Below are 24,755 nucleotides of genomic sequence, written 5' to 3'. Positions count from 1 at the left end.
GAAACTGTTCTGTGTCACCGCCCTCTCAAATACAGAATGATGACGGAGGCCACTGCTGTCTGGTTAACAAGTGGAGCACCTTCCTGAAGGCCAGGCTCATCTGCTCTGTGCCAGGGGCCGACGGCATGGAGACGCACTTTGACGAGCTCCGTGAGTACAAAGACCTTAACGCCTGCAAAACTGAGATTATGCTGTGGTTCTCTTCCCTATTTTCAGTTGAAGTGGTGATCTGTAGGTCACTTAGTGTGGGTGGGGGTGTTGTATAGACTTCGTTGTCAATCAAACGGGCTGTCAGCCCTGTGATGTCTCTTCCTCCTGCTTCACTGCTCTTTTGCCAGATTGCATCCTACATATCTAGCCCTGCGACTAATTAGTATTATTGATTAATCTGCACATTATTTTCTCTGTTGATTGTGTGATAATTTTGTCTATTAATGTCAAATTGCTTGCTTTATCTGACAGTCCAGAACCCAAAGATGTTTAGGAAGGCATCAAATTCTTACATAAAATTCTCTTATTAAAACACTGTGTCAATCTGTAACATGGAATAGCGAAATTCGTCTTAAAATAGAAATTCAGCTTTTTGCCAGAAAGATTTGTCTTATTAAAGTCAAGAACTTTTGTTACACCCTTTTTTTTAAGAAACTCTACCCTTTCTTTGTGCAGTTAATCATTTTGACAGTAGGTATCAAATGGCAGAGAAAAAAAGGCATAAATGACACGACTGGATTTATTTGAGACATATTCATTTTCAGGTTCCTGTCATGTATGATCAAATCTGAAATATTGGGTAGAGAATAGTCTACTGCAGGGTCTGTTTCTACTGCAGCACCTGCCAAGAGTGTGCTTGCGCAAACACGCACACCAGAGCTCAGTCACTGGCCCATATGGCAGGCCACTCCATCCCATCACATGGCCCATACAGAGTACTGGAATGAGAATGACACACATAATCCCACCACTGTAGTTGTGTTCTGCTTTAAAGATGTCTTAAATAAAAGTGTGTGTGTGTGTGTGGTGTGGTGTGTGTGGGGGGGGGGGGGGGTTCTGATGGTGGGCAGATCAGATCACCAAGCAGGAATGTCTGTGAGTGTGAGACTATAAGCCTCTCCAGGGGAAGCTCTTTCCCTTTCTGTCTCACTGGTTTAAAATAGAGCCAAATAGTGATAGGCGACTGATGCGTGAGGCAACTGTTGCTCTTGAACTAATCTCAAGAATGAAAAGTGCCATGCCTGTTGAATTTGATGATAGTTTTTTGTCTCTTTATCTGTCTGACACATTCCTTGCTTTTATCTCGACTTGCCTGCAGTGTTTTTACAGATGACATATATTTTATCCTGTGAGCAATTGAAAAAGTGACACACACTTAAAATCTTTGTGGTCTTTTTGTGTGTGCAGCCACTTCACCTAAATGTAAGATGTGAGAGCGGTTCTGAGTGCAAATAAGCTTACTCTGTCTATACAAATGAGGTTTCTGTCTTTACTGGTCAGGTCAGTGTTGACATGGCGTGCTGCGCAGAGTGGTTCTGTGACAGAGTTGGATAGTCGTCAGTGTTTGGCGCTGGCGATGGATTTACGGATATTGCATGAAAAAGTCTGTAAATGTGTAGTGGAGCAGGCTTGTGAATGACCATGACAGGGTACTGTGGACATGTCCAAAGAGAAGCCGTCCCTGCCAAGGACTCCTAGAGGGGACAGTAAATTGGGTATGATTGAGTTTCATGCTAATAGCTTCACATTGATGGAGTGATTTTGTTTACAGAGGGAAATAGATATTTTAGGATTTCTCAAGGACAAATTGTTATTCATCTATTGCACATTGAATGCACATTAAATGTAGGAAGGAATAGTTGGACATGTTGAGAAATAAAGTTATTCGCTTTCTTGCTGAAAGTTAGACAAGAATATTGATACCAGTCTCATGACTCTGTGCATTCAATATGAAGATGCAGCCAGTAGACAGTTAGCTTAGCTTAGCTTACCCACCAGCATGTCAAAAGCTCACCAATTTACATTATGTGTTTTGTTTAATCTGTAGAAAGCGTCAAAATTACAATGTTTTCCAGGATTCCAGTGCCAAGAAATATCCCACCATATAAATTGAATCATTTTACACACTTGCTGGACTTTAAAGGTGCTGAAAGTCAAATGTGTTACTTTTGGATGTAGCAAGTTTAGCTTCTTCACCCTGTAACCAGTATGTATACTAAGCAAAGCTAACTGGCTGCTAGCTGTAGCTTCATATTTACCCAGATATGAGAGTGGTATCAATCGAACTCTTGGCAAGAAAGCTTATACAGTAAGCTTCTTTAAAGGTGCATTATGAGTTCCTGCATGGTCACTTCTGTTGATGTTCCAAGTAAATACCAAACAAAACAGAGCAAGCTCGTCCCTCCCGCCATGTTTCCGTAACCGTCATGACTAACTGACTAACTGTCACTAACCCCCACCCCCAACCATCTTGTCGGTGATTGGCTGGAGTGGTTTGTTGTATTTTGGTGCACAGCCTGTGCCCTAGTGTTTGTTTGACGTTTACGACCCCTGTCCCGAGAACGGACTTTTCACAGTGTATTCAGGGGGCAGGCAGCTAGCGGATCAAGGAGAGATGCCTCCGATTTGAGATAAAAATTAAATTGCGCTGAAACCATGCAGGAACTCATAGTGCATGTTTAAGAGTCTACATACGGCATGTAGTAAGGAGGCACTGTGGATGCATTACACTGCACAGCTGAAGATTGTTTCAAGCCAGGACAAGTTCAAAAAGATCAGTTAGCCATGCTTCTCTGAGATTCTTAAACTTCCCCCTTTCTATAAGAGTTTTAATAAAACAACTCTACAAGTCATTACTGAGAAATGTGTTGAAATATCCAGACCAGCTGGATTCCTGGTTTGATAGTCTTATGTAGACATGCATTATGGCAAAGCACGCCTGCGACCTGGGGAGTTTGTACAGTTGGTATATGTAGCACTTATTGGTTCCACCTGTATACTTGTACTTAAACGACCCACAATGATTTAAAACACAGTGTTAAAATGATTTTTTTATTCACTAACTTATAAAAGGAAAAAAAAGGGGCTGCTGCATTTTAGATGTGGAACGCTTTAAAACAAGTCTATAATCAATAGCTAGAGAGATTATAAGGCAGAGAGCAAGATAAAAGACCCACATTGAGAAAGAAGGAGAGACACTTAGGCACAGACAGCAGATTTAGAAAAAGAAGAAAAAAAAACACAAAGGCTGATAAAGTAGAAAATGAAATCTTTTTAGAGGAAATGGAATGTATGGCGGCTGAGATTGTATTGCCATACAAACATAGGAAAAAGTGTTGGATCTTTTCCGAACTGAACATCCCCTGGAGCTAAGTCATCACTGCTCTGTCAGGATAGCTTTTATTGCAAATCACATTGTTTTTCCCATGTTTTCCTGAAGGCTTGATCTGTTTTTAGCGACTGTATACCATGCATGACAGTAGCTCTATCTTGGCCTCGGAGGTATCTCGTCCACAAATATACGGACATTTATGTGTTCTGGCGTGCAAATTGTTAATTTCTGCAGAACAACAGCTGTATGTCATGACAAGGATCATTTGTTGTGTGACACCAATGGCAGCCAGTCGTGCTACGTCCGTGCTACCCCATGACCGTTTCACTGCTCCGGATGTGGCTGCTGTGGAGGACGGCATGTTGGTGTGTGTGTATGGGTGTGACTTTGGGGAATTTGGTAGCTATGGAGAAATAAGGACAATGTGTGCCTGCTATCTTTGAGCTTTATACTTTTCTCTAGGAATGAGCTAAAGGCTGTAGACAGTCCCCAGAGGAAGGCCAGACTGTACAGATTCACTAATGTGGACAGGACCAGAACACAGCAGTTCAATTCAAAGACAATGCTTACTTCCTCCATATATCATTCTATCTGCATAGCAGCATGACAGCTAATTTCTCATGCTGGTCTTTACCGAACTGCAAGTGCATAAATCTGAATGGGTATACTTTTTTTGGATGCATAGATCAGTTCTCCTTCTGTTTCCACACTTCCCACAAGCTCTAATAGTCATATTGTTTAGCTTCATCCCTCTTTCTTTTGCTTGTTGAATCTCTCACCAATCACATCTTTACTCCGTTATTTCCCTGCGCAACTAGGTTGGGAGCGCATTCTCCATTTCATACCGAAGGCCCTTGTCCTATTGCAGTCAATGTGCCTCCTGGAACTTGTATTTAGGTCAGGTACCGAACAGGAGAGAGACTTATCACCCATCACATGTTTAGCTCCTCTATTTGTCGCTGTGGACATTTCCTTAGTATCAACGAAAGGATAATCAAAATGTCCAATGTCAGAGCTCTGAGGACAGTGTGTGTGAGCGATCGGGATTTAGAAACCTCCAGAATTGGCCTATGAGTATATGATGTAGTTCTCTTTTGGGATAGAAGATATATTTCCTTCCCATCGAAGTGGAAGACATGAACTATGAACGCAGGAAGAAAAGTTAAAATGTTCTCTCTCCTCGGGAGCAGTCTCAGGTGGTTCAGCAATCACGTTGTTCCAGTCTAGACTGTAGAGAACCAGACTCTTTGATACTCTGTGTCTGAGTCCTGGATTTGAATGCCTTGTTGAGGTTAGATGATAAAACCTCTCAAGACTGAGTTGTGATGGTGGTATCTTGGCAATGAAACCTTCACATTATGTGTCCTTCCTGATGCCATTGTTCAGTTTCCTGTTGCACAAAGTCGATTGCTGTGGTTTTACACCTAGTGTTTCCGTCTGCAGCATATGAGAATGGCAGGAGGTCTGTCTGGATAGAAGAGACTCACTTTATTTTTTTTTTTTAATTTTTTCTATTAGATTGTTAGTTTCTATTCACTTTTTGCCATCAACAGTATCAACATTTGAATATGTCCAATACTTTGGTTTGGGACCAAATACCTCCTAAATTAATGTGATTCCCATCAGTCTCTGCTGTATGTTGTTGTTTGTGCTAATTAGCAAATGTTAGCACGCGAACACACTAAATTAAGATGTTTAACATGGTAAACATTATACCTTCCAAGAAGCATATTAGCATTGCCATTATGCACGGGTTAACACGCTGACATTAACATTTAGCAGGATTTAGCAACAGAGCAGGCTGTAGACTCTTTGGGCCCTATTTTAATGATCTAATCGCATGGCGTGAAGCGCATGGCGCAGTTTCACGGCGTAAAAAAGGGTCTGTGTGCCGGGCGCATGGTTCAAAAGGGTTGTACTTAGTGTCTTCATTAATCATAGGTGTGTTTTGGGCATAACATGCAATAAACCAATCAAAGTGTCATCTCCCATTACCTTTAAAAGCCAGGCGTGTTTGGACCTTGGGGCATTACTATTATGATGGCGGATTTGCACCGTAATATTTTTATTTGTAATCTTTTGCATGTTTGTGTGCTGCTGCGCTTCCCTGTGTGTGTGTGTGTAACAAGCATAGTGTAGGCGTGCTGTGCACAAGCCTAAGTGCATTTTACTAATTCACAATGAAATGCTGCGCTATTGACTTTAGACCAGGTTTTTGTTGGTCAATGGCGCGATCACTTCCCGTTGCCTCAAGATAGCAATACGGCAAAAATTCACCTGAACACCCCTCCCTGTAAGACCAGCACGCCCATGGGCGCAAAGATGGGCGCAGGTGCATTTGCTATTTAAACGACGCGGGCGCTGGACGGGAAATTGACAACTGCGTCGGTCTTAAACTAGCAAAGACATCAGGCTTTGTGCTGCATTGGGTGCAAGATAGGGCCCCTAGTCTTGTTATGAACTATTGTGGCCAAGCTGAAGGCAATTAGTCACATTTACACGTTGACATTTAATAAGCAGCACACAAATTTTCACATGAACCCCTGACCTTTACTCTTTTGATGCAATTATGGATTTCAGGGACTCAGTATATAAGTTATATATAATTAACTTATAATATTTTAAAAGTATAAAAAACTAACATAAGATCCCGCTTTGTTCATCAAATCCAGTAGTGTGTGTTCCATGTGTTTCCAGCAAAGATGAAGTTTCAGCTTCTTTGTTAGTGCATCACTCCTTCCGGAGAGGTGTAACCTAAAGGTCTCTCTGGCTAAGAGAGGTTGGGTTGACTGAAAACTGTGTAAATATTAGTAAGAGTGCTTGTGCTGTGGAGCGAGACGTTTCCTTCACCCGTTCTGTTGCACTGACGTCATTTCTCTCTATTCCAGGGGTCGGCAACCTTAGGCACGCGTGCCACCATGGGCACGCGGGACCTTAACCAATGGCGCGCTGGCAATGTGTGTGCAAGAGAGTTATTGATGTGTTGAAATCATGGTTGAAATGCTGAAGCACTCTCTCATCCGCATGCCAAATTACAACGTTCACAGTTGCCGACCTCATAGGTGCTCAAGCTCCGGAGCACCCACGAAAAATACTGAGCACCCACGTGTGCCAGACTGCCAGTTCATTTTTATATTAATTTAATATTAAACATTGCAGGTGGTGCTAAGTGGAGCGTCTGTCATAGTGTGATTGGTCATGTCGGTGGCATTGATTTATAATTTCCCACGAAGCTGATTAAACTTCTCATCTCCAATCCTATCTGTGAGAAGTGGCGCTGTCCTGAGTTGAAAGCTAGCTTACTTTACGGCGTGTGTGTTCATGTCGGCCGCTGTCCATTTCCTAAGGTTCTGAAATGCAAACATTGTTGACTACTTTTTTTTTTAAACGGTGTGCGTGTGTGAGCACCCACGGAGGAAAACATAAATCGGCGCCTGTGCGCGACCTGTTATTTACGGTAGTTTGATTGACTCATATCTGTGACTGGGAACAATACAAAGAGGATTACCAACGGCCGCTGGGGCAGATGAACTAACGCTAGTCTCGTTAGGCTACAATTAAACCTTCATGAGTTAAAAGTTAATACTTATCAATGCACTCACCTGTTTAGACCGGCATCAACATATAGAAAGCGATATTTCAATCTGCTCTGTCTGCTCAGTCCACTCTTGTCCACCGCGCTGTTTTACGCAAACACAGCTCTACTCTGCAAATAGCTAATTTTTACAAAACAAGCTAAAAGAAAAGCTGTCGGTTTGTAGTCTATTTTTCTTAGTTTGCAGGGAATCTTGAAATTTGGACAAATTCTTACAAACTTAAGCTGTCTGAAGAAACCATCCTCTCCGCTGGAGCGGTAAATATGGATGCATTATTAGACCAAAACAAATACATGTGGCTACTTAATATGCACGTGAATGACGCAATCGTTATGTTCCTGTTCTTCATTCTTGATAATGATGCTGGTTGTGTTATTATTATTTTGCCACAGCATCATTTCATTGAAAATGAGGCATACAGGACCTGCTTATCAGTCCATTCATCATTAAAGCTGGGCTTTTCCACAACTTTTCACTTCAGGCTCTTTGACAGTGATATTTTTGCCAGCCCATTTTCCACCAATCAGGACTGCATACTAAAACCATGTTTCCATAATAATAATAATATACAATAATAATAATAATTACAAGGTCCTGATTATTACAGATTCCCTGGATATTACATTTTGATGTGATGTCATAAAAAAAATTAATGTTAACATGGCACACTAATAAACAAGAAATTTTGAAAAGGGCACTTCATATCAAAAAGGTTGCCGACCCCTGCTCTATTCTGTTACAGGAGATGTTTACATCCAACCAACACAGGACACAAAAAATCCTGTGATATATGGCGTCTTCTCTGTCTCTGGGTAAGTAGACTGAAATGCATACTGTATATGCGCAACACCTGTAATAGACTCTGTTTTGATCTAGATTTCCCAAGTTGATTTTTTTCACCCCCATTATTTTGCAAGATACATTTTCTTGACCTTTTTCTTCCTTTACTGTCTTTTCACAGCTCTGTCTTCAAAGGCTCAGCAGTTTGTGTTTACTCCATGGCTGACATCCGCATGGTCTTCAATGGACCCTTCGCCCACAAAGAGGGTCCCAATTACCAGTGGGTGGCCTACACTGGGAAGATCCCCTACCCTCGACCTGGCACGGTGAGTTTTAAATCCACAATGACCCCACACACGAATCCCACAGCAAGCTGGCATAACAGCAGCTTTTCACTGACTCAGACCTCAAATAGAAACCATCTGAACAAGATGCAGGCGTCAGTATTACCAAACTCAGAATAATACTGTAAGACAGGCTCTCAAATATGCTTTTTATGTGATTATGTCAGTTATTCTTCATGGCTTACGACGCTTCTAATTCTCTTTCAGTGCCCTGGAGGTACGTTCACCCCCAACATGAAGTCCACTAAGGACTATCCAGATGAAGTGATTAACTTCATGAGGAATCACCCTGCCATGTACAATGCCGTGTACCCGATACACAAGCGCCCCCTGGTGGTTCGAACCAATGTGGACTATGAGTTTACCACCATCACTGTGGACCAGGTGACAGCTGCAGATGGCAACTATGAAGTGCTCTTTCTAGGAACTGGTGAGTGTTTTGTAATACATTTGATGTTGTATGATAGTAATGAGGGAAGGAGCCAAATATCTGCTTTTTGTCTGCTTATTAAATCATCGCAGCTTTGTAAGGGTTCTTTTTTTACGTGTCAGTCTTTCACCCGTGAACCCTTTGATCAGAGTCAGAATGGTGAATGACAGTGTCAGTGAGAAGCTGAAAAATGGAGAAAAAATTCCCCCAATGGAAATAAATCCCATGTAAGTGGAGGGCTTGTCTCCCCTGCAATCATTCATCATTAAGAGAAACGCATTCTTGCCTTTTGTGCTTGAGTGGAAATTTAACCAATCAAAGGGTTTGTACCTCGCTCTATTCACATGAAGTAAACAACAGGAGATTTGTACCTGGAGGGCAAGGGTGGATCAACAGCGGGAGGGAGAGAAAAGAAACGGGGTAAGAAGAAGAGAAGGAGGACATCCATCACCTTAATCTTGCCCACTGGTGTAAGAGAGATTATCTGTCTGTCTGCATGCCTTGAACCTTTAATAAGGCCCCAGTATGACAGCAGCAGCCACCACACAGGATGCAGCCCTCACATATTGCATATGACGCCTCTTCTTTGTTCATCTGTGCATTACGGGGAGGAGACTAATGGGTTTGTGTGCGATGGCGGGCCACTGTGGAGGAATGTGTGTCCTTTCAGCTGCTGTCAGAGGCAGCCATTCAGCCCTACATTGGGGCTGAATGCAGAAGTCATAATACATCTCAGGTATCCTGCTCACAGGAATGTCTAACGCTTTACAGAAATCAAACATGCTAGGTAATGCCGGGGAATGTTTTATGGCATCCAGATGATTAGTTCAAGGCAAGAAGGGAGCTGAGGATTATAAAAGAAGTTTGTCACGGTGGCGGCAGTGAGAAGTGCACTAAGTGGAACGGAGCTTCATGTCATTGAGTAAAGGTTAAAGCAAAGATAGCCACGTAACAGAGGTGAAGAGTACAGTGGAGCCTGTTGATATGAGGATTATCCCTTGTTGGAGGCTGCTGAGAGAATAAAATGGAAATCCAAGGGGCTGTTGACAGGCGGAGGGGTGTGAGATTGCAGGTATGTAGCTGACAGGTGTGTGTTGTCCTCCACAGACAAGGGAACAGTTCAGAAAGTCATCGTTCTGCCCAGAGATGACCTGCAGACTGAGGAGCTGGTCCTTGAGGAGGTAGAGGTTTTCAAGGTAAGCTTTTATTTCCCCCTTTTGTCTGTTCTTCTACTATACTTTTTTGCACTTCCATCTATGTTCTCACACCCACACCTTGCACATTTTGTCATAAATTCCTTGTCCTTACTCACAATGTATTCTTTTCTCCATCAAGGTCCCTACTCCAATTACAACAATGAAGATCTCATCCAAAAGAGTAAGCATGTCTGTGCAAGTGATTTTCTTAACCTTCGCTAACATAAAGAGAAAAGAAACCATCTTCCAAAGACAGGAAATTACATTATGCAGTTTGGAAAGGTCACATACCACATACATAAGGATGTGCTTAACTGTTACTTCCCTTTATAATTGATAAAAAAGCTGTGGGAGAAAATGAAGAGAGAAATGTGGGAAAGACACTTAGAATTTTGTGTTGTCTTTCAGTGTGATTAAAATACTTGGCCTCTTCTACATGCTATGACATCATTTCACAGAAAGAGAGTTTGCGTTACACACAGCCTGCCAGATAAATTTCAAACTGCTGATTTTACAAATATGATGGCAACCTGATAGATATGAGCTCAATATTCTCCCAGATGATCCAGGGCCTGTTGCAGTTTCAGCACAGTGCAGGATAAGAGTTTACACTTAACTCATTACATTTATCTGGTTTTGTGAAGTGTTTGTATGGAAGCAAATAATAGTCAAAAAGATTTGAAACACATAAGCCATTGAAAAATATATTTTTATTAGGGTTCCCAAACTCAGATTGAACATTCAAGTACCCAGGCTTGATTGCTCATCCCTGGTATCCCAGATGTCCAGGACTAAATCTCATATATTGAAGAATATTAGTGTCTGAATTTGATTTTTGAGCAACCAGATTTTGATTTGACTTGCATTTTGAGATCCCAATTGAGCTTCTTGAATTGTAGCGATTTGAATGTAGTTTTTGAATACTGGGCACTTGAACTTGTTAACCCTTAAATATACTATATGTATACTGAAAATTGACTATTGAAAGTTTCAACTATGGCCATTAATTGCCTCCATTTAGCTCTGCTCAGTGCATCTGTCCTAAGTAAAACTCAGGATGTTTTCTCTTTCCCTTATTTCAATTCCAATATCGATGTGTACTGTAGCGTTGTGTATAACACCATTTTCCATCCTCTCTCTCTCTCTCTCTCTCTCAACAGCAACAGCTGTATGTGTCATCAGTGTTAGGGCTGACCCAGCTGGCTCTTCACCGGTGTGATGTGTACGGCGAGGCCTGTGCTGACTGCTGTCTGGCCAGAGACCCTTACTGTGCCTGGGATGGAAAGTCCTGCTCCCGTTACTCCGCCTCGCAGAAAAGGTGAGCACCAAAAGCAGTTTTAGCATGAGCTTACACTAACATTATACCTAACTGAATGACTCAATTGGTGTGTTAAATGATGATGCTCAAATTAGACTGCCTGGATGGCTGATTGGCTGTATTAATGTGGTTTGTAAACTGTGGTCCACGCACAAATAATAAATAATGTACTTGTCATATTAAAAGTCTATCCAGTAAATGATGTAAATCCACATACCTGTAATAACGTAAGGGGATGGTGGTTTGTGGTTGGATCCATTTAAATTTAATACTTTAATGGCTTTGTGTATTGTGGAATGGCTTTGAATGGCTTGCGGTTGCTTTATGTTTTTTTTCTCTCCTTATTCGGCAATACTGGTCTGACCCCTTTAGACGTAGCCGGAGGCAGGACGTCAAGTACGGCAACCCCATCCGCCAATGCCGAGGCTTTAACTCTAACGGTAAGAAGTCTGTTCTTCAACCTCCTGAGTTTTCGTTCTGTTGCTTCTACAGTACATTTGTTCATTAATGAACTCAGAAGGTTGAAATGAATGACACATCCCATTATTTGCTGCTCCTAATGGTTCACAGTTTCATTGTTATGTGACTGTATTCTGGCAGCTTTATGGTAATTTGTGATATCCGTGTTGTTTTAAAAGACTTTGATTTGGGAAGATTTTGGTTGTAAAGGAGTTTATGGTAATGAGTGTTTTGGTTGCCATGGAAATCCCCCCCTCTCTCTCTGCCCTGCAGCCAATAAGAACACTCTGGAGATGGTGCAGTATGGGGTGGAGGGAAGTAGTACCTTCCTGGAGTGTCAGGCACGCTCTCCACATGCTGTCATCAAATGGCATCTGCAGAGAGATAACAGTGACCGCAGGAAAGAGGTGAGCTGCAACATTGTGTATTTCTCAAAACTATTCTGGTTATATAAGCCTATTGTATTAGTGGGCAGTTTACTCACGTTCATATTTATCTAACATAACGCACAATATAAACCTCCCGAAAGTAAGGAGTCGGCTTGAACTTTACTGGCATGGGTTAGTGGCGGATGAGCATTTCACCAGATGAACATGAAAAATGTATTTTGGACATATCCATATGTGGCGGGGGCCAGTATTTCTTTCTCACTTTATTACTCTGTTGTCATGGAGAGATGGAGAATTATATGCAGTATGGCACATTTGAAAAATGACTCCAGTGTGATTCTTTTCCGATTCTCTGTTAACACCATTAAGTGATTCAGGCTCTGATTGAATGATGCCTGATTTCTCACACAGACCGCTGACTGTCCTCAGACCCAAGGGAAGGACACATAAAGGGGAGCTGTGAAAAAGCCCTCTGCTATGAAATATATAACCCTGATGCAGTAGTTAATGTTTTATTGTGAAGCTATGTAGTGTTGCTGACTCTCTTTTATTGACTATTCTGTTGGATGGTCTCTATTCCCACAGGCAGAGCCGACTTTGCTGCTGCCTCGCACATCTGATTCTAAGCTTAAAAGCTGTCATCACCTAATCAGATTCCTGGGTGTGGACGTACAGATAGAGATGAATTAATAGAGTTACACGTAGAGTAACTGTATATATAATATTTGAATTGATTTTTTTATGGTGATAAATTCACCGTACAGGCCAAGGCAGTATGGAAGAAACGGATGTAGGAATATTCGTTGCCCTTCTCCCCTCACTGACTTGTCACTTGAGAGACACAATTTGCTATAACAAAGTCTCACTACCCAGAGTCATAACTCAGTCAAATTTGAACCCAGAGACATCATACACACACCATTAATAGTGCATTCCATTTGTTCTCGGAAGTCGGATTTTCTGAGGTCATAGTCAGAAACACGCCCCCTGACCTCCGATTTCCGAGCTCGGGAACTCGGACAACCACCGAGTAACCCCGAGCTCAAAATCCAACATGGATGCCCTGTGCATTAACAGTTGTGAAAGTTGTAGTAACGTACGGATATCAACACTTCTGTCTTATTTGTGTCTCACTAAATCAGTTGTACACACAGTCCTGTCCAACTTTGTTGTGGACATGTTGTTATGCTGTTTGTATGTACAAAAAAAACAGCGTAATGTGCTGTTATCAACTAGTATTGTTAACAATGGCTAACCTGGCTAGAGCTAGTGAAAACAATGAAAACCCGACTTGTAAATGCAACGCATTCAACTCGGGTGTGACGTCATTCCCAGCTCCGGCTTCCCAGTTCCGAGGTAAATGGAACTGGCGATAACTTACTCTTTACAGTGGTGTAAAGATCTCAGATGTTCGTAAATTTCATTTAGAAATCAGAGAAAAAGACACTCCGTATAACTTCTGATCTTGGCTCAAAGTCATCAGATTCAGACTCTTTTAACAACTTTCTGTGTAAGCCCCACTTTCACTATACATCCATACAGATACAAATACAGAAATGCTTGTCAGTTAAACAGCTACATATAATAGCTTTGCATTATACCCATAATGCACAGGATGCCACATCACAGGTATTTTAATGAGCTGCTTTTCTCTGCAGATGCGTTCTGATGGTCGGATTTTGAAGACAGAGCAAGGTCTACTCCTGCGGTCTCTGCAGCCCTCTGACTCCGGCATGTACCAATGTACGGCCACGGAGAAGAACTTCAAACACATGCTGGTCAAGCTGCAGTTGGTGGTGCTGTCGAGCCGGGCCGTCAACAACGTGCTGGTGGAGGGCGGAGGAGGGCTGGTGCCGTCTTCTCTTCACGCCGGCAGCACCCAGTGGACCCCCAGCGCAGGCCAGTACAAGGACCTGCTGACCATCCTGAGCCAGCCAGAGATGAGCCTGATCAATCAGTACTGCCAGGACTACTGGCAGTTCGGAGACCCGCTGCTGGGTGCCCTCAAGGCCAAAGACCTGAAGGAGCTCAAGGAGCAGAAGAAGCCCCGCAACCGTCGGCATCATGGGGAGGGGGAAGGGGAGGGGGAGGAGAAATATGAGCAGGAGGAGCAGGAGGAGGCAGAGACATGAGGAGCCCAGCTTTGTGTCTGAAACACCCTCAACCACCCTTTCTCCCACCCTGTGAAAACTGGGAGAGACTCATTGAGAGTAGCAACGTGAAAAAAATCCACAAACCAAGAAAAAAAAAAAAAAAAAAACTGAGAAAAAAAGAGGCTTACAAACAAAACCCCACATACATCCTCTCAAACAGTAAGATATATGATACACAGTATTTATTGTAGGTTGTATATAGTATCATTCTGTGGATTTCTTTGTTCTTATAGAAAAAAACATGCTCTTTGTGTATAGGTACCTTTGGGGCAAATATTATTGTTATTAATGATGTTGTTAATTTTATTGTTGCAGTTACTGTCATTACAAAACTTATCTGTCAGCATCATATGACCTCGGCGACTGGTTGGAATGTGTTATCAGGCATGTAAGCTGTTAGGAGCGAGCTTTGAAAAGCTCTAACGGGGAAATGAGTTGTTGATAAGGGGTGATGGGATCTCTGTTTTTGTCATGCTTGCTTTGACGCGATGCCAGGACTCTTTTATTTCTGGACACTCCAGGAACTCCTGTGGTGCAACCCCCCCCCCCCATGGCTGCATGCGGACAGTGACTTAATATTGCCATGGGACCATCGACCCATGGTCCCAGTGATTGTGGGGAGACAATCCTTTCTTCATGGAAACCCAGACGTACAGATGACTGTTCAAATATTTTCACTGGTGTAATTGGGCCTTTTAATAGCAAACTTGTTCTTGCCACCTTTCTTTTTCCTTCCTGATTGGAGGATTGATTGTAAAACGATGCGGCATCTTTGCTACTTCTCAGCCCAGATACTAATTCTGAGTATTTAAATCTCAATTGTACTCTACTTTGAGTAACCTGCAGCTTCTTCTGGCCATGACGTTTAAATACATAGATGACATACACATAGATTAAAAAAGAAAAGCAAGCATCAGATCAGTTTTGAATAAATCTATATCTAAATATAGTGGCTGGGTTATTTTCAAATGCATACCTCCTTTGAACTGAGATTGAGGTGCAATAAAGGGTCAAGGTTTTGCACGAAGGGCATTATTCTTTTACTTTCAGTGGACATTGGCCGGGGCCAAATGCAAACAAGCACACGGGCAAGTTATAGTTGACTTCTGTAAAAAAAAAAACGAATTCAATTCAAGATGAAAGAGGTGCCCAGATCAGGCAGCAGTTGTTAGCTCTGAGCACTCGAGACATCTTTTGTTCTTCCTTTGACATTCATGTGTGGAAAAAAAAATGATTGCCCATATACACAACAGAGCATTGTAACAATGTTGTGACACTAACCAAAATATTGGGAAGCTGGCTTTCATCATGTGCATGAACCTGTATTTGTACTGTAATTCTGATAAGATACTGTGTGGTCGTTTTTATTTTTTTATTTTTTTCATCTCTAGGGGTGTACAGTATGGTCTCTGAGGGACGCTCTCGTTACAGGGAAATGGGGAAAACAAATGCCCCTTTTTTCAAATATACCCTGTTTAAAGCATGATGCATCTTTTCATTGACATTTATTTAGACTTTGGCAGAGTATTAAGTGAAATTATCTCATGTACTGTATGTGTATAGCACATAAATAGGGAAAGTATCACACAACGGCGAATCCATTATGCAGATAAAGGCAGTTTGGATTGAGATGAGAGGGTTGTTGTTAAAATGTGAATGATAGTTGTATTGATTCAAATGTTTTGCTCTATTAAAAACATTAGTACAGCCGTTCTCCAGCAAGTGAAAAATAATGACGTATAAAATATGAAATATTTGAATGGGAAGAAAAAAATATCTGGAACAAGGTGCAAATTAATTTTCATAACATTCTGACATTTCAAGGCTTTTAATACGCCCTGTCTACCTTGTATTGAGACTGTCTTGAATGCCTCTGGGAAGATGCATCCATAATTCATACAGAGGTATCTGTATCTGCTCCTCAATTTGGGATGTCTGTCTGCATTCCCAGAATCAATTACAGCTCCAGATTGTCTCCTCCAAACGAGACCAGGGGTTATACAGCAAAAAAATGCAAAGAAAGGTTGTACAATTTGTTGGTATTTTTAAAAACGTGTCTGTAGTTTTTGAGTGTTTTTGTTTGTTTTGTATTTTTGCATCATCAGACTTTATGGAAAAAAAGAAAAAAACTAAATGCACAAAGGTGATGTTCTTGTAATGACTTGTGTAAATTACTCTATCTTCCCTTTCCATTGTTGTTGCTGACTAATAAATTAAAGCTCTATATTTTATAAGAATGGAATGCTCCCCCCCTTCATTGTGATTGGCTTGATACTGGATGTTTTCCATGTTCTGCCCAGAACCCTCTGGATCCTTGGAATAAAGTTGTACCTGTTAAAGAGATATGTATGCACATTTGTATAAAATATACACATTGCGTTTGTGTTTGTAATGAAACTATTGGAAGGTAAAACACCTCCAACAAAAGGGCACAGGAGGAGATGTGCAATCTTTTTCTATCAGTGTCTTTACCTCTGGTGTCTGACAGGTATTGATTATTCAAGTTCCTAATTCCTAATAAGTGTTCAATAGTGCTAGATAATCAGAATATACCTGTGGGAGATTGATAGGGTTGTAAATCAATATTAATTTCTCAGCAAGTTGTCCAGAGACATTCAGCCTTTGGAAAATTACTATAAACACACCATTTTGCATTTTAAACTAAATAGTGTTAATATATATATATATATATATATATATATATATATATATATATATATATATATATATATTAGTAATGTACTAATTAGGGCCACTGGTGAAACATTTATTTGAGTTCTGACTTTATACTCAGAATTCTGACTTTAATATCTGAATTCTGACTTTATTCTCAGAATTCTGACTTTAATCTCAGAATTCTGACTTTTGTTTATATATATATATATATTTTAACACGCCATTGACAAAACTGAGCTATGGACTTTATGATGTATTCTGTCTTTATTAGACATTAGATGTATCGTGTACATACTCTTATGAAAATCTAATTTATTTTTGTCCTTTACAGCAGTGTTTCTCAAATGGGGGTACGTGTACCCCTAGGGGTACTTTGGAGCACTGCAGGGGGTATGTGAGATTATTTTTAAATATGTTAATTTAAAAATATCAGTCATGTATAATTCCCTGAAAAGATTATACTATAATAGTAAATTAATTTAGTAATGTATTTTAAACATTTGAAGTAGCATTTAAATGTTTTTCAGTTACAAAGTTGTTGTTTAGTCAGTGGTGCATCGCTGTAATGTACCTCTTTATACAGGCTTTTTTTCCCCAAAAAAACTGCTTTGCGCTGGTCAGGTGGTACTTGGCACAGAGAATATTTCACACCACATTATTGAAAAAAGTTTGAGAACCACTGCTTTACAGGCTACAATAAATAGGTCATTTTGTTATGGAGGACATCTTGACATGTTACAGTAAGAAATGAATCATGGCTGAAATCCATTTAGCCGCTTCAGTGGCTCACTATCACACTGTCGTGGTTTAACTAGGACACATGAATAGAACAGAGCCATCGGTGATGTTATTAGAACACCTGTGCTTTTCCTATGAAAAAAAGTTCTTTTGTGTGGAGCCTGCATCGCAGTCCTTTTTCAGAGGTTTCAACTGCAGACCTCTCATCTGGGGACCCCAGCTCTGCCAGCCAATGGGAAGAGAGTAGGGTCCCCAGGCATCAGGTGTGTCATTACCTTAGCGGCCTGGTGTTCCTAAGACCTTATTTAGGCAAAACAGATTTGGAAACTTTCAAGTTTTTCCGCTCAAGAATTTAAGTAGCATTAATGTAATGATATCAGGTAGTAAACAGATTAATAGTCTTCCTTGTTGTGTGTCAGGTGTTAAGTAAATACTATGCTAAATCACCTAAACAAATACTACCTAGTTAACATTAAAATGGTGTGTACTTTTACTTGAGTAAAATGTCTTTAAAGCAATGTTACTTTTTCTGGAGTAAAGTCTTCTAGTACTCTTCCCCTTGGAAATGACAATGCCCCTTTAAAGTCCTCCCCCAGACACAGTTTTAAGGTATGTAAAAATACTATACTTCTCCCTCATTGAGAAATTCTGAATCTGGTCTTGCGCACCACCGCTCCTTGCGCTAGGTTGACCGATAAAAGAGCAGTGCACATCAAGATGGCTAGAAACATCGGAGAGATTCAGCCATACATGTTCAGCTTCAGACAGGACAGTTTTGGCGTCCTGTCTGAACCGGCATCAGTCAGACCTAGACCCAGTCTGTTGTGTACCAAAATTGGCTACTAGCAGACATATCAGAATGGTAAGTGTAGTAGTAGTGCTACTACCACCATTGTTATCCTCTGTTCATCTACTGACCAATATTCCATGAATCTGCATGTTTTCCGACTATCACGATCTATCCACTATCAAAAGTCTGGCTCACAGCACCCAAGGGAAACAGGCTGTTTTCAGATCAGAGTAGTGTGCTTCATTCAAGCTCATCAGGGTTTCTGCCCATCATTAAAATCCTAATGGTAGAATTGGCCTTTAATCAGACCAAGATTGACTCCCATTCTCCCATAACAATACAGAGCTAAGTGGCAGAGAGGAGAGAAAGAGAAGGTAAAACACCTCTACGGAAGAGCACAGGATGGGAATACATGGAGTATTAGAATGTTAGAAGATAACCTCATGTCAGCGCTGTATCCAGCACTAAAGGGTTTAATGCTGTGTTCACACAAAAATGTGATGCATGTATATCCTTGTTTGGGGACCTGAATATGCTCTTCATGTAATGTGTACGTTTTCCCACAAAGAGAATTGCTCAATTTAGCCCCGATGACATAGTGTAAAAAGTGAAGATGAGAACATGTCTGGAGACACCATTTTACCCTTAGCAGGGGTTTGTTTCAGGACAAAGCAGAAAAAGGTCAGATGGTTTGGAAAACCATCACAGAGCATTCCAAGCATCAGATGACATGTGGGTTTGAGAGAATTCTGTTGTCCCCTTTTTCATTCTTCCTCATAGACGGAGCTCTGTTCACGGAGCTTATCTGATCCTTACTAAGGAGCAGCATAGCAGACGAGGAGAGTCAGGGTGGGAGTTTGACAATCCAGGGTCAGCCTCCCCCGTAGTGGCTCTTAAAATTATATCTGCATCACTTCAAATCCAGCCATCTCCGCCTCTATATTAGAAACTGGCTTAAAACCAAGAGGCTGATCCACATTTTGGAAATTCAAAACTACCCACAACAAAGGTTGACCCAACCGAATCTGATCAGACATTTCTGTGCACCATTCTTACAACACAACAGAGATGTATTTCTGTGGAGCGTTATCTCCACAGTGGCATATCACATGACATAACGACAAGCAATGGCATAACTACCATCATTCAATAGACTTTTTTCAGATGTGGAATCCGGGTCTGTCTTATCGTTGAGTCCAATCTGGTGCTCGGTGGCTCTGAGGCAGTCGTGGCATTCTGTGGTTACTTGTTTCATCTCTCTCACAGTGAGAGCTGTCGGACACTTACTGCATTGTTGCAAAAGTTGGAGAGTGAGAGGCAGAAGTTTGGCATGCCATGAAACTGGTTCACAGGCATCCTTCTGAAGACCTACAGACCTGGCCACTCTTAAATACTAAACTCAGTCCATTGATGACATGATGAGCTGACATTAATTTGAGGCCTCAACCTGGGATTTGTCACAAACTGGATTACAGAGGGGGGAGCTCTTAAAGTGACTGGCTGTTTTATTTGATGCATCACCTCATATTCTGGCCTTGATGAACTACAAGTTCTTATATTGTCAGACTTTCTCATGCAATAACCATGTGCAGATGAGACTCTCTGGAAAGTGTTGAATAGCCATTGTCGACCACCGGTGCCTTCTAAAATAAATTAGAGAAAAGAGGGAGCAACACTGCTCTCTGTTGCCTCTATGTAATGACAGCAGCAGTCCTGCTTACAGCTGCATTACATGTTGTCAACCAGCAGATGGCAGGATTTTCATTTACAAATGTGCACAATAAACAGGCCCATACAGTAAGTATGAAATCGTAACAGCTTGTACCATGATGTTATATAGCTTGAAGCATTTTTTTGCAGAATAATATTTGGAAATAGTCAGTGCTGGAAGAAGTACTTAGATAATTTACTTAGTATAAGTACAAATATAACATTCTAAAAATAATCCATTACAAATCTGAATTAAAAATCCTATAGTAAAAATACATAAGTATTATCAGTAAAATGTACTTGGTATCCTTGTGTAATAATGCTTCTATAACCTCAACCCTGTTATGCACAATCAAGTTATAGACATCCTTTTTTTAAGGGCAGCCCGGGCTATCAGGATATGTATGCTGCAGGGATGTCACATACATGTATACATTGTTATATGACTATAAAGACAAAAGAAAAAACTACACAGAAATTGAATCTCACAGAAATGTATTGAAATCACACAGAGAACAATAATGTGTAAGCCTTTTGGCTTTTGGAAATTGTCATCCCAAGTCTTGGCAATCACAAGAAACAACAAAAAACACTTTAACTAACACAAATGATAACTATTTAGATTTCCCTAGAAAAGTCCATTCGCTTTTAACCATAAAGTTAGTTGTGTTATCTTCAATGCATTTTCTGTCTGATATTAGACATCAGGTAGACAGAATCAAACTCATTTCCACACCCATGGCTTCATCTGGCCTGCCTGTGTCTGCTTCCAATACACACACACTGCATACAAGGCCCTCCTGCTTGTGTCAGGTTATGGATATCTATTGGCTGAGCAAGCTCCCTGTCTCCTGACATCACTTAATGTGATTGGTCGACATACCCATCAGTCAAAACAGTCAGTAGCCAAGATGGTGGCAACTAACGGTGAAAGATCCATTTTCATACAAAAAGATGACTAAATAACCGTTTGGTCGTGGATTTATCGTTCTGGAATTATTGTGCAAAGTCTCCGAAAAGTCACTGAAGTTCCAGGCCAGAGTACTAAACTTCTGGAAGGGCTATGCTTGCTCACACTGAAGCCCTCTTTGGAAGTTTTCTACTGTGGTGTTAGCTACAATGCTAAAAACACAGTACGAGGCTAGGTTGAAGCGTCGCGGACGTGACTTGATTTTTGTATTCATACTTATTTATTTATTTATTTATTTTACGAAGACACTGTAATTCCATGATGGATTAAAAAGCTTCTGGATGGCCTACTGTCACATGGAGGACCTCTTGAAACAGCGCATTTCTCTGCTTCTAAACAACAATAAAGTCTCTGCACTGTATTGATCTGGAGATAGTGATTACTGGTATGACATAAACATTAAATTTGACATTGTTAAGCATTTAAAAGTACTCCTGTGACTAATTAGATTTGTAATTAATTATATTAATACTGATGCAGAAATATAGTTGATACTGATACTGGTTGAGGTGGAGCTAGTTTTAAGAATAAATGTGGGGGTCATGTAATGATTTTGGACTTTTCTCTAATCTTACTTTTTTTTTTTTTAATAATAATTTTACCCAATTGGTCCTCGAACTGTTATAGAGGGCAAATGTCTCATTGGTGGAACTGCAAACAGCTCATAATACTCATTTGTACTGAAAGGTGCCATAAGCCAAAATGGTTTAAACTGACTTCAACAGTGCCTTGTGTTTAATGTCATATGTTTTTATTTTCTATCTTAATCTGAAAGGTGAACAGTAACCAGTGGTGGAAGAAGTGTTCAGTAGAGCTGCAAAGATTAATCGATTAATCAATTAGTTTTCAACTCTTAAATTAATTGGCAACTATTTTGATAATCGATTAATCGGTTTGAGTAATTTTTTAAGACAAAAGTAAAAAATTCTTTGATCCCAGCTTGTTAAATGTGAATATTGTTCTAGTTTCTTCTCTCCTCTGTTACAGTAAACTAAATATATTTGAGTTGTGGACAAAACTGGACATTTGAGGAATCATCTTGGGCTTTTGGGAAACACTGATCCACATTTTTCACCATTTTCTGACATTTTAGTGACCAAACAACTAATCGATTAATCAACTATGAAAAGAATCGTTAGTCGCAGCCCTAGTATTCAGACCTTTTACTTAATTAAAAGTACTAATACCACACTGTAAAAAATACTCTGTTACAAGTAAAAGTCCTGCATTGAAAATGTTAAGCATGTAAGTATCATTAGAACAAATGCACTTCAAGTAGTAAAAGTAAAATGCAAAAATAATCCTCACATTTTAGAAACAGGAAACGATCCAAACAGTTCTGTCAATCAGCTAAGTGTTTAATCAGCTAATCATTTCAGCTGTACTTGTAGGGCAATATATTTTTGGGTAGTTTGATTTACAATAAAATATACACTCACCTAAAGGATTATTAGAAACACCTGTTCAATTTCTCGTTAATGCAATTATCTAATCAACCAATCAGCTGCTTCAATGTATTTAGGGGTGTGTTCCAGGTCTAGAATGTCGGAATGGGAAAGAAAGGTGATCTAGGCAACTTTGAGCGTGGCCAGACGGGCACTGAAACGTAGTGGAGTAGAAGTAGAAAGTGACATGAAAAGAAAAGACTCAAGTAAAGTACAAGTACCTCAAATTTGTACTTAAGTACAGTACTTGAGTAAATGTACTTAAATTCCACCACTGACAGTAACAGTAGCTGTCAAATAAATGTAGTGGAATAAACAGTAATAGGAGTATTTACCTCTGAATTATAGTGGAGTCAAAGTATAAAGTTAAGTAGAAGAACCGTAAAAGTGTACTTCAGTAACTAATTGTAAATAGTTACCTTCCACTGGAACTAGTGGTTTTACATTACATCATTTAAATTCATATAAAGTGTTGCAGTCAGCTATGAAATATTACTATTGGTAGGTTCTGTTGATTTTTGCTATTCAATATTGTGCAGGTAATTGATTTTGGAAAAGTTTCATTAAAACAGTTTACTATTAATACACTTTAAATGTAAAATCTGTTTCCCAGCATCCTAATGCATAGTGTGTCTTCTACACTGTCTTCTCCCACTGATCCTCTAAAACCTCATTTAATCTGTTTTATAATACAAAACTTAATAACTGTAGGTTGATGCTACCTTGATGCTTTTGGATTTTTTGACGTTTCAAAATGGAAACTGTTCTACACAGACGCTAACATTGTAAGTAAGTAAGTAAGTAAAATTTATTTTTATAGCACATTTAAAAACAGCTCGCACTGACCAAAGTGCTGTACATAGCGCATTAACCACAGAATAATAAAATAAAATACCTTAACTGGAGGATTTGAGGGACCTGGGGGCTACATGGGGATGAATGATATCAGCTATGTAGCTGATACATTATAGATGTGTTTTCTGCAGAACCTCTGTGGCATTGAGAGAGCTGAGACAGTAAAATCTAAGGGGAGTTGTTGTGATTGATTGCTTTTTAACCTCTATATGCCAATAAATCAATGCTACACATCCCACCCCAATCATCACTATCATAATTCTTTGCTTGAAATATTGTAATCGAGTTCCATAAAAAAGCCCGACACATCAATCGAAGTGAATGGAAACACTACCAATGAGTTGTGTAAGTAGAATCATTCTTGCTTGCTGTCACTCAAGTACTATATATCGATTGCATTTACGTTACTCCTACCATAATGTGCGGTAGCTATCTTAGCTACTAACTTAGTTAGTATACACGTTTGGTTTTGCCAGGAGGATGTGATATTTTGTAAAACACTCTTTTCCTCCCGGCAAAGACATACTCTGATCAGTAGCCTTTCATCTCTAGATTGCTGTTTGAGAGAAACAGGAAACTGACACTTCTCCCATCCTACCATTCTTAATGAAGTCATCCAACGACACAGAGTATCCTCCTGAGCCCAGATGAGTGTATGGATGGCTGCATACCATTGTACAATGGGCATGGAAAAGAGAAAATCTCCCAAGAGGAAGCCTATTGAAACCCCAGAGGGCTTAGAGAGTGAGCTCTGTGCATCATTATTCCAACAAGATGCAATTGAAGTATCTTGGAAAGTGTCACCAAATGGCCCTACTGGGATTTTTCGAACACGAGTTCACACCCCATCAGGATGGCTCATGCTAATTGAGAGCGCGTAAAACAGATGCTCTCCTCTGGGTTAGGGGGAAAGCAGAGTGTGATGACGCAGGCTGTTTCCCACATTTTCTCTAAATAATCCTGCAGATCTGCAGTGCTATGCACTCTCGGTCCACTGACTGTCTACTAAGAAAAGAAATTATGAGGATTACAGATGAATAAACAGGTGAATTATAATTTTTATTACCATCAAAGTCATCAACTCAATCAAGGAGTACAGTACAGAGCTCACAAATGCAAGACAGGACCTACAGGTGACCACTGGTCCTGGCAAACATCACATCTACAAATATACCTGTAAGTGCATGGTAAAACAGACATGGAATACTAAATACAGTAAGAAATGTATTGGGGGAAAAAAGCTTGCTTTAAACTGTGTAACAGTGTTCAAACAGTATTTATTTGCCATCTAAACAAAGAGAACGGACTACATGAAATAATTTATTCACATAAAAATCTCTGATATTCTTCTTTAAGCCTCACGTTAAAATCTAAATATTTATCTTAAACAATGTAAGAAATGATATAGTGGTATAATCTTAATGATTAGTGTGTCTACCAATCTACCTTAGCACAAATTAAAAGGAGATACAGTACATGTATAAATAAAAAGACTGCAAAAACAAAGTCAAAATTGAGATTCTACGGATTATAAAGGTGATACATTTTCTCCAGAGCCCCCTTTTTTAAAAATCTGAAATGCAC

At 40.2% G+C, this 24,755-nt stretch overlaps 1 protein-coding gene across 4 annotated transcripts in view; it reads left to right on the top strand.

The window, feature by feature from the left end:
• sema3fb (sema domain, immunoglobulin domain (Ig), short basic domain, secreted, (semaphorin) 3Fb) overlaps positions 1-16,330 on the top strand; it is a 59,592-nt gene extending 43,262 nt beyond the window's left edge. For 2 of the 4 annotated variants that reach the window (XM_028576282.1, XM_028576280.1), the window contains 10 exons: positions 36-150; positions 7,661-7,730; positions 7,880-8,024; positions 8,250-8,472; positions 9,580-9,668; positions 9,808-9,849; positions 10,829-10,986; positions 11,359-11,426; positions 11,719-11,852; positions 13,493-16,330. In XM_028576282.1, the coding sequence (XP_028432083.1) occupies positions 36-150; positions 7,661-7,730; positions 7,880-8,024; positions 8,250-8,472; positions 9,580-9,668; positions 9,808-9,849; positions 10,829-10,986; positions 11,359-11,426; positions 11,719-11,852; positions 13,493-13,966 (1,518 nt within the window). In that variant the 3' untranslated portion in view covers positions 13,967-16,330. Of the gene's footprint in view, positions 1-35; positions 151-7,660; positions 7,731-7,879; positions 8,025-8,249; positions 8,473-9,579; positions 9,669-9,807; positions 9,850-10,828; positions 10,987-11,343; positions 11,427-11,718; positions 11,853-13,492 lie in introns of all 4 variants that reach the window. The other 2 variants (XM_028576281.1, XM_028576279.1) reach the window with 1 other exon arrangement.
• Positions 16,331-24,755: the final 8,425 nt, after the last annotated feature.

The sequence above is a fragment of the Perca flavescens genome, chromosome 4 (genome assembly GCF_004354835.1).
Source record: "Perca flavescens isolate YP-PL-M2 chromosome 4, PFLA_1.0, whole genome shotgun sequence".
Taxonomy (NCBI): domain Eukaryota; kingdom Metazoa; phylum Chordata; class Actinopteri; order Perciformes; family Percidae; genus Perca; species Perca flavescens.
Note: the sequence above shows the minus strand (reverse complement) of the source record. Positions and strands in the feature narration are given on the sequence as shown.